The 18,033-nt window shown below is 45.4% G+C and overlaps 1 protein-coding gene across 1 annotated transcript; it reads left to right on the top strand.

Moving 5' to 3' along the window:
- Positions 1-277: 277 nt before the first annotated feature.
- On the top strand, positions 278-18,022 carry LOC107192211 (cubilin). Its single transcript, XM_015581420.1, is given in 51 exon segments — positions 278-345; positions 440-569; positions 654-818; positions 928-1,164; positions 1,223-1,326; positions 1,428-1,575; positions 1,658-1,869; positions 1,945-2,309; positions 2,392-2,711; positions 2,799-3,155; positions 3,234-3,387; positions 3,477-3,667; positions 3,775-4,294; positions 4,585-4,792; positions 4,862-5,179; positions 5,252-5,412; positions 5,775-6,107; positions 6,518-7,011; positions 7,149-7,541; positions 7,637-7,913; positions 8,045-8,299; positions 8,381-8,892; positions 9,372-9,546; positions 9,597-10,016; positions 10,200-10,390; positions 10,474-10,625; positions 10,722-10,904; positions 11,011-11,192; positions 11,304-11,522; positions 11,620-11,766; positions 11,851-11,926; positions 11,999-12,104; positions 12,187-12,346; positions 12,582-12,815; positions 12,894-12,967; positions 13,037-13,266; positions 13,591-13,791; positions 13,875-14,010; positions 14,200-14,524; positions 14,618-14,803; positions 14,888-15,044; positions 15,115-15,292; positions 15,370-15,606; positions 15,941-16,103; positions 16,188-16,402; positions 16,485-16,559; positions 16,632-16,696; positions 16,781-17,021; positions 17,104-17,266; positions 17,385-17,635; positions 17,891-18,022. Coding segments are annotated over 51 exon segments (11,175 nt in total). The 3' UTR covers positions 18,002-18,022.
- Positions 18,023-18,033: the final 11 nt, after the last annotated feature.

The raw sequence follows: 18,033 nt of genomic DNA, 5'->3' as shown, positions 1-18,033 counted from the left end.
GTTAGACAACAAAGTCAAATTTAAATAGGAAAAAAGTTTCTACGAAATTCTCGATCGAAGTCACCGAGCTACGTGCAACGTGATGGGTGTAACCGATATTGGGTGGACTTCGATAAATCCTCGAAATACGCCCCCTTTCAAACGAAGATATGCCTCGTTTTACATCATTTGATGCAGTCCGTGACGAACACTTCGTTTCGAAGAGTCGTCCACAGCATCTGGCAGGAGATGCTACAGTGAAAAATTCGATCGACCGGGTTTCAAAACTGACATCGCGATGGCTACAGGATCGCGATGGTTGCTGTTGATTTACCTGGGTTTCTGTGCGGCATGGATGGACGAGAGGTGCGGGATGTACAATTTCCTTTAATGTCGTACCCCGCCCAAGGAAGAAGTTTTGCTTTTTAATCTTTCGTAACTTTAATATCTTTATTTCTAGACCGGTGTTGGAGTCCCGCGACGGAAGCTTGTTCATTTCCGCGGCGAAGGACAGGAACATCACCCTGAAAATCCTGGGCGATGGTTACGTCAACGTCAACGAAATTAATTTGCTGCACGTCGCGTCCGCGGTATCGGATCAATTTCATTCTCGATCGAGAATTCAAAAGTTGTCCCACCAGACTATTATTGAGAATAATCGATTCTTTTTTCAGGCGCAAAACGCGACTCGTTTAATCGAGAGATGGCGAACGGGATATCTCGCGGAGGTCGAGACTGGTTTGCAACGACTGACGCAGATCGTGGAGGGCCCGGATGGTTTGGAAAGACGAATGGCCGCTATGTTTCGAGGATTCGGGGAGGCGAACAGTACATTCCGCGTGCCGGGATCGCGCAACCAGGTACATAACCGAATTGAAAACTGATATTCTGATCATCGCCCCTGATATACTCGTTACTTTCAGTCTGCTGTTGGAGTCGGCCTGAAAGTCCGTGCCCTCTCCAATCACGTACGTATACGAAGTATAATTTAATCGCTGCACTTGGCGAGAAAATTCACTCGCTGCTAATTAACATTTCGTCCAGGTGAGACGGCTGGAAGAGAAAGTGAGAACGATCGAAACAAAACTGAGGACGAACGAATGTAGCAGTAAACCTTGTCAAAACGGCGGTATGTGTCAGGATCTCTACGAAGGATACCAGTGCAATTGTCCGTCCAACTGGGAGGTAACTAGTATAATACTAGACGCTAGACGAACAGTATTGAATATTTATGTAATTGCAGGGTCCAAATTGTATGGTTGATGTGAACGAATGTGTGCGGTTGCTGGGAACGGATCTTGGCTGCCAGAATGGCGCCACGTGTATCAATCTTCCAGGATCATACAGGTTTCTCACATACATATTTCATAGAACGATGCAATATCGATCGTCTGATTCGCTACCGTCGTCTTTTATATTGCTTCTGTTCACTTTGATTGCCGTATTAGATGCAACTGCGCTTCAGGATGGCACGGTCTTCACTGCACAACGAAGATGTCCGTCTGCAGTACACAGAATTCCGACGAACTATGCGGACACGGTGTCTGCGTGAGCAAACCTGGCTCTCTCCTCGGTTACACCTGCATATGCGATCAAGTAGGAATCAATCGATACCATTCCTGAAACTGTCCATTCTTCCATCGATCCATATTTATAACTGTAAGTCCTTTCCATTTAGGGTTGGCAGGCCGATGGCACGAATCCAGCATGCATCAAGGACGTGGACGAATGCGCGGGTAACCATCGACCGTGTTCCGTGAACCCTTGGGTGGCTTGTCGAAACGCCCCTGGTACATTCTTCTGTGATGCGTGTCCACGCGGTTACACCGGAAATGGTTACTACTGTAGCGACATCGACGAGTGCCTGGTGGACAATGGAGGCTGCAGTACGTCTGAAGAACCGAAAGATCCTCTTCGGATGATACTGCAGTCATCTAACGACTGACAGAAAAAGGATCTAACAAGTCCTTCTAAAGAGTTCTATACGTGACGTATGATTTTCCATCAGGGTTCCAGAATGTGTGGACCATGTCCCACCGGTTACCGCGGTGACGGTGTCACCTGCGTCTACGTCGGTGGTTGCGCCGTCAACAACGGTGGTTGTCACCCGTTCGCCAAGTGCGTTCAGAATTCAGCGCTCACAAGCGCCTACGTGATATGTCGATGCCCGGCTGGTTACGCGGGCAATGGAGTCGGTCCAAACGGTTGCCACCAGATAACCACTGACGTATCCGTTCAGACCGCCTGCTCCAGTAATCCCTGTGTGTATGGAAGGTGTGTTAGCACCGACGAAGAAACCTATACTTGCATCTGCTATTCTAGATACTCAGGTACGAGTCCTCCTACGGGGATTAAACATCACTCCGATAGTATTCGAATTAACTCTCGCACGTTCTTCCGTGAATATCCCAGGCAGGAATTGCGACGTGTTGAATCCATGCATGCCTAATCCATGCAAAAACAACGGCGTCTGTGTGAACTTGAACGGAACGGCGAACTGCGATTGTCCGTCGACGTTCACGGGCAACACATGCGAGACACCACGTCAGACATGTGGCGGTGTGTCCCGAAATGCTGTCGGCCACCTCCAGTTCCCCGGCGACGGGAACGTTTACCAGCATGGTCTGAGCTGCGCCTGGGTCTTGGTCACAAACAGTTCACTGGTTCTGAACGTCACGTTCACCAAGTTCAATATCGAGCATTCGACCGATTGCAAATACGATTTCCTGCAGGTTCGAGGACAAGAAATGAATTCCTACGATTACTTTTTATTTGATCGTAGATCTTGAACCGATGGATTTGATGTGTAAATATTTTAGATTCACGACGGCAGAAATGCTGGCAGCCAAATGATCGGGAGATTTTGCGGCAACACATTGCCCCACGAGAACGGGAACATAGTGTCGTCCCACAATTCTTTGTACTTCTGGTTCCACTCGGACAGCAGCATATCCCACGACGGATTCGCTTTCCATTGGAACAGCACCAGCCCTATTTGCGGCGGTACATTGACGGATAATTATGGAACTGTTAGCTCACCAGGCTCGCCGGGAAGATACCCGCCGAACAGAGATTGCTACTGGCAGATCGCGGTCGAGCCGTCGAAAAGAATACAGTTCCATTTCGGCCAGTTGATGCTCGAGGAACATCCAACGTGCGAGAATGATTACCTCGAGGTAGTATGAACCACGAATCTGAATGCTGAGTAAGTTCTTCTACGATACTGAAGTTATTCCACGTTGGTTTTCCCATAGATCGTTGGTGAAGATCACGAACGATTGGGTCTCTACTGTAATCACACGCGTCCTGCGCCCTTAATCGTGCCGGGTAACGAAGCGGTGCTCCATTTCCATTCGGACAGCGCTGGCCAGGACGCGGGTTTCCAGATTCACTATTCGATCATCGAAGGTAGTATATTCGTACGGGTTCAGACGAACAGGATGAACGAAAGTACAGGTTGATCCTCCCATGGCTGAAATTACAAACTGTTTCCTCAGGGATACCAGGTTGTAGCGGAGTCTACACTGCGCCTTCAGGTACAATCAGTACTCCGATCGACATGTCCACGTATCATCAAAATATGGAATGCGACTGGAGGATACAGTTGCCAGCTGGAGAACGCGTGCAAATCACCTGGTCCAAGTTCGAGCTGGAAGATTCGAACTCTTGTCAATTCGACTTTGTCGAGGTTACTGTCTCTCTCTCTCTTTCACAAATTTTAATATGTCCAATCTGTGTTAATTTTAATCGTCACGTACAATGTCCGACGCACAATCAAATCGGTCCTCTTTTCAGATTTACGATGGTCCATCGAGCGACTCCCAGATACTAGGACGATTCTGCGGATCGACGATACCTCCGCTAATCAAATCGAACTCGAACGTATTGTTGATAATCTTCAAATCCGACTGGTCGTTGCAGAAGGAGGGTTTCACCCTTTCCTACAACACTCTCTGCGGCGGCGAATTCACCGAGGAGTCGGGTGTTCTACATTCACCGATGTACCCGAACTCGTACCACAGTTCCAGAACGTGCATCTACGAGATCGTCCAGCCACCCGGCAAGAGGATCGTGCTGAACATCCTCGACATGGATATCGAGGGGCTGACCCCGCCGGACTGTTACTTCGATTATCTGGAGATTTTCGACGGCGACAACGAGAACAGCACCAAACTCGCGACTCTTTGCGGTAGCGAGGAGTACACGCCCACCGAACCGTATTATTCGACACATAACTACATGTACCTGAAGTTCACCAGCGACGGAAACGTCCAGGGACGTGGATTCAGCGCGAATTACACGACCATCGCTACCAGTACTGTATATTATTTATTTACGTTCGTTTCTTATTATTAAAACGTTCATCTTGTGACCAATGGTGGTCAATATATTCAGGGGAGTTAGTGGATAAAGGGCATATGCCACGTCTTCGTCGGTTTTGAGTTTTGTTGTACCCTCAATAAGCTCTAACCATATTTTTCCTGTAAATGCAATTTGACGGTAAAGTGATTCTCTGAGAGTCGTGACGTGAAGGCAAACGATGATGGACAACCGTCATTATTCTTATATCGATAACTTTTGATTATTATTTGTACCGTTTTCTAGAATGCGGAGGATTGTTGAAGACAAACACGGGAACTATTCAGTCACCGGGAGATGGCAGTGGTTATGAGAACAACGAGGACTGCACGTGGACGATACAAGCTCCACCGGGCTATGTGGTGCAACTTATTTGGTTATCGTTCGACTTAGAATACCACAGTCGATGCATACACGATTACATTACAGTTTACGATATGGACTTAATGGGCACGTATGTAGAAAATTCTTTAAAACTGAGTACAATTTTTGCTTGTTACTTGTAAAAGTGTGCGTTCCTTAGCTTCTGTGGGTCGAAGCATCCACCGATAATGATGTCGCAAGGAAACACGATGACCGTCATGTTTCATTCCGATTCGACGTTAGCTCGCGACGGATTCGTCGCTACGTATCTGTTCATCGACGCCTCGAAGGTCTGCGGTGGACATTTCATTAAATTGAACGGTATGATTAAATCCCCGGGTTATCCGGAACGTTATCCGAACAGAAGGGAATGCGTATGGGTGGTGGAGGCGCCGAATAGGCAACGGGTAATTCTGAACGTGCAAAACTTCGAGCTGGAGTATCACTCGTCTTGCGTGTTCGACCATTTGGAGATCAGGTAAAATTGCAATAACCGACGAATTTGGTGACATGGCTTTGTCTATATAATTCCGTTGCTTTTCGTTCACAGGAATGGTGGGTACGAGACATCACCGTTAATCGGCAAATACTGCGGAACAGACATCCCCACGCAAATCATAAGTCAAACCAATCAATTGTATTTAAAGTTCGTATCCGATTCATCGAGACAGTATCCTGGATTTAGCATCGAGTGGGACAGTACTACGAGAGGTAATGAAATAAACACTATCATCTCTTGAAATTGTCGACTTTTGCGCTGATGCAAAGACGTCTATGATTATTTAGGCATGAATTTATACTAGAGCTTAACGGTCTAATTATTCCACGCACGATAAGCATGCTTGATCCTTCATTACAGCTTAATCCCTTGAATTGAGTATTGTTTCTCAACCAACTTATTAACGTAACCCTCTGATCAGTTCCTAAGACATCAAATTCTCTCCTTTGCGTTTGAATTTGTAAAACGTCACGTATTTCTCGCGCAAAGGGGGATTCCAGAAACGAAAGCACGATATTCTGGCTACGTGACAGTTCCGGTAACATTGGCAATACGTCTTTTTCGACGGTTTCAGGATGCGGTGGAACCATGAGCGCCGCCAGCGGCGATATCGTATCGCCGAATTACCCGCAGTCATACATGCACCACGCGGACTGCTATTGGAAGATCGCCGTCGCGGCGGGTAGTTTGATAAGACTGTTGATAGTCGACCTCGATCTCGAGCATCACGAGAAGTGTAGATTCGACTACATCGAGATATACGAGGGTCTCGATCTCAACAACAAGCAGCGATATTGCGGCAATCCTTATCCGAAAGTCATTCAAGCGAAGTCGAACATGATGACCGTTCGATTCCGCAGCGACTTCACGAATTCCGGTCATGGTTTCCATCTGAAGTACGAAACACGTGAGTTGATTCCCATATGGATCGCATTAAAGTTTACTCGTTAAGCGAATCCGATATCGGCCGGTTTTGAGGTGCACACACCTGTCCCTTTAAATGGACACTTCTCCTTTTTATTGGATTTTGAATCCAATCGGATATCCTGAACGTGACACAATATTTGAACTTGGCTTAATGAAATTTTCAACTTACTGTGTCGTGATCTGATGCGTACAGATCATAGAAATTTGAGGGTCCTGAATGGATAGCTTGAAAGCTCTCGATCCAGATCCAACGTGATTCCTCTTTCTACGACAAAGCCATATTGAAGATCGTCTATATGAATCATAGGGATTCGACGATCTAATTTCAAGTCCATACCCAACATGATTTTTTCCTATGAAGCTCATATTAAAGATCCTGTTTCTTCGTAGTGTGTCAGAACACGTTGCACGGTTTCTACGGGGTGATAGAGTCGCCGAATTTCCCCGACAAATACGAGCAGCACCTGAACTGCAGCTGGATCATCGACGCGCCCCGCGGGAACAAGGTCAACATGACCTTCTCGCATTTCGATATCGACAGGCCAGAGGCGGATGGCCCGTGTCGGGACTTCTTGGACGTGAAGGAGGGCCAAGACAATATTCCAAACACACAACTGGCGGCGCTTTGCAACTCGAACGACACTCTTCCGCAGAAGATTCATTCCGCGCAGCATCAAGTGTTCGTGAAATACATGTCCGATTCGCAACCGGTTCCGATCCGATTCCGATTGGAGTGGTTGGTCGACGGTTGCGGTGGACACCTGACGAAACCGTCAGATTCGTTCACGTCACCGGGATATCCGTCTAGCTATCCCACGAACGTCGATTGCGAATGGTTGATCGAGGTCGATTACATGCACAGCATCGAGTTGACTATTCACGATGTGAGTATCGATATGAAATGTAGGGGAACACGATCGACAGAAAGACTATTTTCTTCTATAAATTGTTGAAATGTTATTTTCAACAGAGGGGACTAGATCATGATACGTGACCGAAAAATTTTCGTGAATTTTTTCAGATCCACACGGAGAAACAGAAGGGCTGTTTCTTCGACAAACTTCAAATCTACAGCGGCGAGAGCGACAAGGGGCTAAAGTTGGTCGAGATTTGTTATTCGGAGAAGCCGGTAGTGTACACCAGTTTCGGGAACAAAATGTTCTTGCTGTTCCACTCCGATATATCGTACGCAGCCCGTGGTTTCAATATCAGCTACAAAAGCGTCCCAATACTTTGCGGTGGTAAATTCACCGCCGATGCTGGATTTATACATTCCACCAATTATCCGCAGAATTATCCGCCAAAACAGAACTGCGAGTGGTTGCTGCAGGTGAACCCGAACTATCTCGTAAACGTCACGTTCTTGGACTTTGATCTCGAAGCCAGCGTGAACTGCACGGACGATTATGTTCAGGTAAACTGAGAATATACGTGTTAAGAATACTGTACCACGTTGAGGAACATTCTCAGAGTACAATTTTCTGTTTTGTTGTTTACGAATTTTTCCAGATATACGATGGAGCAACAAGGAACTCACCTTTAATGGCAACTCTCTGTCGAAACACGTTACCACCTTCCTTCATTTCAAGCGCGAATGAAATGTTGATTGTAATGAAGTCCGATAGCATCGTGTCGGCGAAGGGATTCCAAGCGATGTACACGACAGCTTGCGGTGCACGTATGATCGTCAAAGATCAAGGATACCTGACGCCAACTTGGACCCATAATAACATAATCGACGATTTAGTCGAGAACTGTACGTGGACATTGATCGCTGAGGATCCAGGTGAGTGTTTACATACGATACGTTGAACGCTGAAGATACATCATAGGAATATACGGGTCCTTTTCAAAACATTGACAAGGGAACTATTACAAACGTAAGACATTCTTAGCACTCATTTTGTATTTTAACAGAGGACCATGTTACCTTGATATTCACGCACATGGAAATCAGTTTGGAGTTGATTCACGGGCTCAGTGTTGACTGCACGTCCTCTTATATCGAAGTGCACGAAGGACAGAGCGTGGATGGGCCCTCTTTAGGGAAATATTGCGATAACGTGGTACCACTGCCTATAACGAGCACAGGAAACGCACTCACGGTGCATTTATACGCGCTGTACAACTTCCTAGGACATTTTGCCATCACGTACTCTGTCCTAAATTCAGGTAAACGTTCGATCGTACCTTTTGTTACATTCAGTTTTCATCGTACAGAAACACGATACTGAGTGTCCACGGAATTTTCAGCGTGCGGTGGTACCTACACCTCCTATCACGGAAAAATCGCGTCGCCAGACTATCCGAATAGTTACCCGTTGAACTCGGAGTGCATTTATATCCTGAACAACTCGCCCGGAAACAAACTCAGGCTCACCTTCACCGAGTTCGATATCCAGAGCAGCGAGAACTGTGACCTCGATTACCTCGAGATACGGGAGAACGACGGGATCGGGAAGCTGATCGGCGTTTACTGTGGAACCAGCATCGAGCCGATCAGATCCTCGACGAAACTGTGGATCAAGTTCAAAAGCGACGGCGACGGGGTGGCGAAGGGTTTCGTGGCCGAGTACACTTTCGAGGGAGGAAACGAGCTCACCGGGCCCACCGGACGAATCACGTCTCCCCTTTATCCGTTACCGTTCAAAAGTCAAGACACCGTCACCTGGCGTATCTCCGTGAAATTCCAACAGGTGATCAGAATCGAAATCAAGGATATGTTCATCGAGAACTCGGGCTCCGGTTGCTACTCGTATCTCAGGGTAAGTACGTTGATACGTCTGATTCATTAAGATGTTGATTATATGCATATTGTATAAAAGAAGAAGTTCAGACTGATTTAGCAACACACAACCTAAACCTAGAAAGATGAAATTTTAGAGATAGCTCCCCCTTAGGACGGCGTTATTCACTTTTTTGAAGTTCAACCCCTGAAGGGTTGACAATGGGTAAAATGTATTTTCTGGATACCTTTACCTTCTCTTAGTCTGGATGAGATATCACTACTTTAAAATGCTACTTATTCAAGTGCCTGGAAAGTAATTTCAGGGTTTCTTGAAATTCCATTTCCAGGGGGGGCGGAAAGGTGTCCGAATAAACGAGGATAAATATAATACCATAGTATATACCTATTTTTCTTTTTATAAAGTTGAATTTAAAAATTGTGTTTAAAAAATAATTTTTCCCAATCCACGGAATCGAAGCCACGGGAAAAAAGCTAAATGTGTATCAAATTGTTCAGATCTACGACGGTTACAACAACGAGGCTCCGATCTTATTGGAAGCCTGCACCCTCGAACCTACCCAGCCGATGACAACGACTTCCAACGTCGCTTACATAGAACTGGCCACGGTGGTCGTGCAATCGGGCAGCTGGTTCGATCTGGTGTGGCTCGAAATACCAAGAGACACCGAGGGTGTCGATACCGCTGGTAAAGGTAATATCGCTAAAAAAACCTATCGCGAGAAATGCTCGTTGAATCTGACACCAGTGTAACCCGAGTGAAATACATGATTGCAGTGGCGAACTGCACCGAAATCGTGAGTCTGACGACCACCAAAAGCTTCGACTTCACGTCGCCCGGCTGGCCGAACGGATACGGGGACAATCTTCAATGCACCTGGGTGTTCACGTCACCACCAGGTACACACTTGGTACTGAGGGTTCTCGTTCTGGATCTAGAAGAGACCAACGGTTGCGTCGCTGACGCGCTTTCGATCTACAACGGTGATGCTCTGTCGGCACCTGAGAACGCGAAGTTGCTCGAACGATTGTGCCTCTCGAACAGCTCGTTGGTACAGGTGAACGCAGACAACGTGATGACGGTTAAGTTCGAGTCGGATGGCTACGTAAACAAGACGGGATTCAGCGCCTACGCCTATCAGGGTAATCAGAATCGTATTACACTTTGCGACGAACGAATGTTCGGTCCTAATGTACCTGGAAACTGACATACAAACTTCTTACAAGAACGTGAGATCCAATATGAAATATTATTTTCCACCACTGTCAATCGAAATGATCGTTTCTGACAGGAAGGGAATAATCGTGATTGAATTTCAAATATAGATTGCGGCGGTAAACTGGGCGGTCCAAACGGAGAGATCAAGGTGGATCCCAGTGCCGTGACCAGAGGAATGCGTGTTTGGCAGATCACGTGCGAGTGGAATGTCGAGGTGAAGCCTGGACGAACGATAGAAGTGACGGTCACTTCGATGCCGACAGGAGCAGAGTTGAGCTGTACTGATAATTATGTGCTCGTGAGTGGTTCAGATGACAGAAGTGTTATAATCTAAGTATGTAGAGGTGATCATTTTATTGATTAGCCAAACGTTCTTCACAGTTGAAGAACGGCGATGGATCGACGTCATCCTTATTGGGCGATGGGAAATATTGCCCTAACTCTACGCCCCCAACCCTAATGACTACTGGAAATCGGCTTTACGTGAAATTGTTCGCTGCTCGAATTAAACTCCATTTCAAGCTATCGTACCGGTAAATCATAGGGTGCTCTCAACATTTCGGCGTATCGCGATGCACGTGTTTGTTCAGATATACGCGACTTGGTACGATGATTTCTATAAATTTCAGAGAAGTGGGTATGGATTGCGGTGGCGAGTACGAGCTGAAGGGCACCGAATTAGATATCTCGACGCCAAACTATCCGAATATTCCACCGCCGTACACGGAGTGCACGTGGAAAATAATGGCACCGAACAGAGAACGGATATCCATTCACTTCGTTGATAGATTCGACCTGAGCAACTATCCGAAGTCAGTATTTAATACTTTTAATCACGTACAGCATTAAATCCTCAAAATAAATAAAATATCGGAGTAAAAATTTCAAGATTACAAAGGGTGAAAATTTGGATTTCAGTTGCGAGAGGGAATACGTCGAGATAAGAGACGGTTTAACTGACAATTCGAAGCTGCTTGGACGATTTTGCAAAGACGTAGCGCCCAGTACAATGTCAAGCGCCGGAAATATGATGTATATTCACTTCTACACGGACATTCCGGAACCGAAGAATGGTTTCAAAGCGTCGCTCACTGTCGGAGGTTTGTTTCGATTGAATTTGTTTCATCTTTGAGTCTTTGGAACACTTTAACCTTTTTGTACGAGATGCACTAAAAGTGAAATCGATCAACACCATCTTCTTTAACTCGCAGAAGTCTGTGGAGGAATCATCAGAGGTACCACTGGCCTCATCGTTTCACCAAATTATCCGTTCTTCTATAAAAAGAATCAGACCTGCGAGTGGTGGATAATAGCGCCTGTCGATCACACCCTTAAATTGGAATTCCGTGACATAGATCTACCTATGGGCTTCACCTGCGAAGCGACCGATCACGTGGTTATCGGCGAGAAATTTCCGGAAAATGAAACGAGTAAGTGTTAACCGTCGTGCCTTAAAAGCATTCTCGAAAACATTTATCCTGTATATTCACACGAGCCTCGGTTTTTAAATGATCCTTTATCGTACAGATACCAATATCGGACTATACTGCGGCGACGAAAAGCCTGGAATCATCGAGACATCGACGAACCAAGCCGTAATCCAGTTTAAAAGCGACAACTTCGAGTATCATAATTACAGAGGGTTCAGTTTGAACTTCACATCCAGTCAAGGAAGTAAGTCCATCGATGTAAATCCACATTTCGTCGGTTTCGCGAAGTTTTCGATCATTATTGAACAATGTAATACGTTTGTCGCAGTTTGCGGGGGTGAATTGACCGCGATGTCTGGTATAATCAAGTCGAACGGATACCCGAACGTTGCGACACGTGCTAGGTAGGTAATACAGTCCGAAGAACTTCGTTAATTTCCATTTGTAATCACCTACATCGATTCGTGGTTTCGCAGATACTGCGACTGGAGAATCAAGTTGCCGCTTGGCTTCCAAGTGGTCGTTGATATTATCGATTTAGATATCGCTTCTGGGGCCGGCAGAATCGGTTACATGCTATCGGTGATCATTAATCGAATTATTAATTATACATTCCATTAACTATCTTCTACACACTGCTTCTCTAACTTTCGTCGATTTTCAGTTCTACAACGACTTCAAATTCAAGTCCAGAATAAAAGTGTTAAATCAGAATGACACAACGCAACAGATAAGGAGTTCCAGTAACACCATGATGATTGGGTACTCGTCATCCGTTGGGTACCGTGGCTTCAAGCTCCGTTACTCTGCTGCAGCACCGGCTCGTAGGTTTCCAAGATTTTTACTATTAACCAAAAAGATTAATAATAATAGGGTTTTATGTTACGATTCGCCTCGACACAGATTCTTCGTCACTGATGCTAAATAGAGCTAGTCATATATTATCACCATACGTTAATCGTACTCGTATTAATATTCACGAAAAAAACGTAGCGTGACATTCTCAATGTTTTCACGGCTTCTCACCCTTTTCTGAATCACCGTATACTTACTTTTCAGCCTGCGGTGGAGTCGTGAAAGCAGTCAAAGGTGATCTGACGGCCCCGATAGTTCAACCTTTCAATGCATCATCCTACTACTGTGTTTGGAGAATGGAAGCGCCCGATAGTCTAGTGAACAATGGGAACAACAACGGATTGACGCTGACTATCATGGTAACTGGTTTCGTCGGCGGAGTACGGGGCTACGTTTACACAAGATTTTGCTACAATTTCCAATACATTTCGCTAGCTGGTGAGCTCACGAATATCTTTTTAAGTACACATTAACACAGATCGCGCGGCTATGATTTAACGACTTGCAATTCGGTAGACATTGGTATGATATGCGGAAACTTCTCGGAACCGATGTACCTGAGGAGTCCTAAGCTCTCGAACGAAGTGATCGTAAGTATCTTCGAAAAACAGTAATGTAACATAGAACGAAGGTGAACTGTTAATTGATGGTACTTTCAGGCCCTAAACGGTACTTTCGGGAAACCGATGCATTACGATATCCAGTATGAATGGCAGCCTTGCGGCGGCATTTTGCAAGGAGAATCGCACGTCATACGGAAGCCGAACAACATATCTTACCCGATAAATTGCGTCTGGAGCGCCGATTATCCTGACACCGGGGAATTAATAAAATTAAGTTTCACGAGGTTGAACATAGGCGCCTGCGAGGAGAGTTACATCAGTGTCAGGTATTCTAATGGACTTTCTATATTATTTTTTATCTATATCATGCCCTCTAATAGGATATTCAATGTCAAATCGACAAAAAAGGTGTCATTAAAAAACGTAAGAAAGTGATAGGACGATGTCGGTTCCTTACGAATTACAGACACCTCTCGATTATCATCTGGGTTGTTCTACACGATTATTGTCCAGGCGTTATCTCCCAGGCATTTCTCCCTATAAAACTATTGTCCCAATGCGGACCCGAGTTCGGGACAATAATCGAGAGGAATCTGTACATCGAAACTACCGTAATTGTTCATCCAATAGTATTGAATTTTCGTTTCTAGAAACGGTGGTCCACTCTCACCAGAAATCAGCAAATTCTGCGGGAACATCAAACCTTACAATATAACTAGCACTTCGAATCGACTGTGGATCGAGTATTTCGCTAAAGCCGAACCGAACGACTTCGAATTCATCGTCGAGCCGGCGAACAACGGTTGCGGTGGCGCTCTACGCGGGAAGAGCAGGCAGATCTCGTCCCCCAAGTAATTGAAATCACGTATTTATGAAAAATATACACAATACAGATTCAACGTTATGATCGTATAAAATTCATTTAAATTTGTAGCTTCCCCAAGGAATATCCAAACAACGCAGAATGTACGTGGGAAATAACTGCGGACAACGGTTACCATGTGGGACTCGCCTTCGTCGATCGTTTCAACTTGGAGGGTGGCGATAACTGCAAGAACGATTACATACAGGTGCCCCAAAAATTAATCGATTATCTCATTGGTGTGAAAAGAGAATACATTAGAGAACAATTCTTTGTACAAAAGGTGTTTTGTTTTTGTTTTCGGAATTCTGACATTAACGATTACAATAATCAACGGAAATGTAGTTCGATCCAAGTGTCTCTCGTCTCTAAATGAACAACCCTGATTTCTATAAAGATTTTCGATTGGGTGAACGGAACAAACGGCCGCAATTGGAGGGACCAGGGAAAAGTCTGCGGCAGAAACACCCCACCACCGTTTAACTCGACCAGCAATCGCATGAAGGTCACCTTCCACTCGAACGAGAAGATCCAAGGGGATGGTTTCCGGGCCCTCTGGCACGAGAACTGCGGCGGTATCTTCGAAGCAACCACGAAAACGAGCATAATCAAATCTCCATCGTACCCGAATTTCTATAAACCGAACTTATTCTGTAACTACACCGTGGTCTCGCCTGGCAACGAGATTGTCGTCGAGTTCATGGAGTTCCAACTCGAACGCAGTAAGCCACTATTCGTACAAGTCGATTCCGAATCAACGGAACAACTAAGGGTGTGAATTATACTTTGACGAATGGACACGCGTGGGTTTTTAGGTCGCAGAGACTGTCGATTCGACAACGTGACCATCGTATGGGACGACCGGTATGGCAGAGAAGAGAACATTTATTGCGGCGACACCAAACCGCCCACTTTGAAGTCCAGCGACAAGGTGGAGATTCTCTTCCGTACGGATTCGTACATCGAACGTAACGGCTTCGTGTTCAAGTACTTCATTAAATGTACGCGATAAGTTGCGATTTGGAATTTCGATAGCTCACTTTTATTTTTAAATATTCGCCTCTTATTCTTGTTTGTTTCAAAAGCCTGCGGCGGAACGATGACAGCACCCGGAGAGATCAGTCCGTTGATGCGAAACGAGGAGTACTTCGGAAGCTTGAGCTGCACATGGACCATCCATGCACCCTCGGACAAAAGTGTCGTACTTCGTTTCGAGCGTTTTATATTGGAACACAGTTATAGGTGACTGGAAACCATCTAGAACCTAGTGGTGAATCTAGAATATTTTATAAATAACAAAAATTTTCCGTAGATGCTCATACGACAGCGTGGAGATTTATAATGGCCCGGAAATGGACAGTGAGAATAAACTAGTCAGGCTGTGCGGCAACCTGACCAACGAATTGCCCGTCTTCAAGTCCACGAACAACTCTATGGTCGTTTACTTTACGTCGGATATAAACCGACAGTTCGGCGGTTTTAGCGCCAAGGTACCCCTTATAACCTAGATTCTGGTTTAATCTTCAGCCACCTGGGATTTATCATGAGAATATGGAAAATATCCTAGGTGCTGTTCGTGAAGAGCATCCAAGCGGGTTGCGGTGGTACCGTCAATTTGACCTCGACGACAACGTTGCCGTTCAGAACGCAGAAGGACTCCACTTACGAGAGCCTGGAGGACTGTCAATGGAACGTGATAGCGTCACCGGGAAAGAACATCAAGTTCACGTTCAACAGTATAGATGTTAGGAACGCAACGAACAAAACAAGTAGCGGTGACAAGTGCACAGGCGACTATCTTGAGGTAAAGCATCCGTCGTATCTTTCTCTATTTTTTCCATCATTTGTAATCTTTAGCAATTATAATGGTATTGTGGCGGCACTTCCTGTACTCGTCATTAGAGGATTCCTAAGTTAATACCTTTTCCACAGCTCCTCGAATCCATCGTCGGTTTTTATATAGGTATACTGTTCTTAACCGACCATCGAAAAGCAGGGTCTGCTAGGTATAGCTTTATCGATAAGTCCACTAGCAGTGGAAAATTTTCATCCCTTACACAACAATCGTCACAAAGTACTGGAGCCTCTGTGAATCATTGTGAAAGGTGGAAATACTATGCAAACTTCTGTCTCTTTAGATTCGCGATGGTGCAAACCCCTTATCCCAACTTCTGGGAAAATACTGCGGTAATCAGCTGCCGGCTCCTGTGTTATCCTCTTCGAACTCGCTCTGGATACGTTTCTTCAGCGACGGAACGGTGGAAGGAACCGGAGTCAGCGGAACCTTGGAAGCCATTGACGGTAGAACACTGGATTATTCATGGAGGACAGTAATTCATTTAATCGTAACGAAGAGCCTGATCAAGGATAATCTAATCGTTTCAGGGCTTTGCGGCGTTGCTACCCTAATGGTAAATGAAACGAAGCACGTGCTCGTTTCGCCGCATTACCCTAACTCGTACGGAGCGGGCGTAAAGTGTCGCTGGCTGTTGCGGTGGACGTTGGAGAATGCAGAGAGAACGAGGATACAATTCCTGGACTTCGACCTGGCTAATACGCCTCGATGTGACACCGACTACATCGAAATTACCGATCCAACGGTACGTTATTTAGTATATATTTTTGTCCGTAAATGTGTTCAGATGACTAATATGAATTATGTATACGATGTCGTTTCCGTAGAATCGAAAATATATCGACGATGGCTTCGGAGAGAATTTCATTTGGGGCGGCTCTGATCGTTATTCCGAATATATGGTGACTAAATTATATGTATATGTTAAAAGTTTTGTTTCGACATGCAAAAAATTTCTACAAAATATTTTGCAGGACACCCACTCGCCTACGACCTCGTACAAGTACTGCGGAAAGACGTTGCCTCACGACTACTTCAGGTGACCGAAATCAATAGTCCAATCGCGATTGCAATAAAAAAAACTGTCAAGAATAAAAGAATATTGTTTTACTGTTTACTACAGCTACAGCAACGAAGTCGAGGTGAGATTCCAGGGGAACACTCCTGGCCACAGGGGTTTCAAACTCGAATTCGTGAACGCTGTCTGCGATCGAAATTACACCAGACAGCAGGGTCGAATCATCCACGAGGGTATCAAGGACTGTTGGGTCACGATCACGGCGCCGGTCAATCACACAATTTCATTATACTTCAATAGGTTCATGCTTTACGATCCTGATCAATGCACCAAGTCCTCCATTCAGGCAAGTTGTCCCTCTTTTGCCATAGTAACACGTATCCATTCAGTGTACAGTTCCAATTCGAATTCTTTGTTCTCTTGTGCAGATTTACGAAGGCAATTTCGGTGATAAACTTCTGGCAACGTATTGCGGCGTCGATTTACCCAGTCCCATTTTTAGTACCGGTAACAAGCTGAGTTTACATTCTTGGTCCGAATGGCACAGCATATACGAGTACTATGACATCACTTACACGACCACGGACGAAGGTATGCAAAGTCGAAAATAGTTTTATTATTCGACACAGGATAAATGTGTCCTAGAGTGAACTGCCAGTCTTGTTACCATAACGAATTTACTCTAACGAAAAACATAAACGACACCTAGGACGCGGTTGTGGTGGTCGATTGTACAATTACGCGGGATCGTTTACGTCACCCATGTTCCCGAACGAGTACCGCAACAATTCGGTTTGCGCCTGGGACGTGAGCGTGCCGCGTGGCCTGAAGGTGGTTCTGCAGTTCGTCGTGTTCGACATCGGCAGTAGTAACGTTTGCGAGAACAAAGCCAACAGCTTGAAGATTTACGACGTCTCGATGAACGGGGAACTGATTCTGGCCAATACTTATTGCGGAGGGGTAATACCAATAAATTCGACAACACTATTCAATCACCCTATTAACAAATTGGCGCCTGTTGTCGCATATTTGTGCCACAGGCGGACATTTAAGTACCCTAGAGGCCAAAATTCGGGCGCTAACGTGTTTAGTTAAAAATTTATATAAGAATAAGAATTTCTTTTAAAGATTGTCTCAATTCCACTTGACAAGATAAGAATGGAACTTGTTTCTCGAGATGAACGAACCTTAATCGCTGATTTATTTCCCCTGCAGGATGACCCAGCGCCGTTCGAGGCCAACCGAGACAGAGTAGTCGTGTCGTACACATCGACGGTGAATAACATTGGAACAGGTTGGTCAATGACGTTCAAGGGACGAGCTTAATATTTCGTGGATTTCCAAGCTCACAGGACACA

Source organism: Dufourea novaeangliae, unplaced genomic scaffold, assembly GCF_001272555.1.
Source record: "Dufourea novaeangliae isolate 0120121106 unplaced genomic scaffold, ASM127255v1 scaffold299, whole genome shotgun sequence".
Taxonomy (NCBI): domain Eukaryota; kingdom Metazoa; phylum Arthropoda; class Insecta; order Hymenoptera; family Halictidae; genus Dufourea; species Dufourea novaeangliae.
The sequence above is the reverse complement of the archived record's forward strand: the minus strand, read 5'-3'. Positions and strand labels throughout refer to the sequence as shown.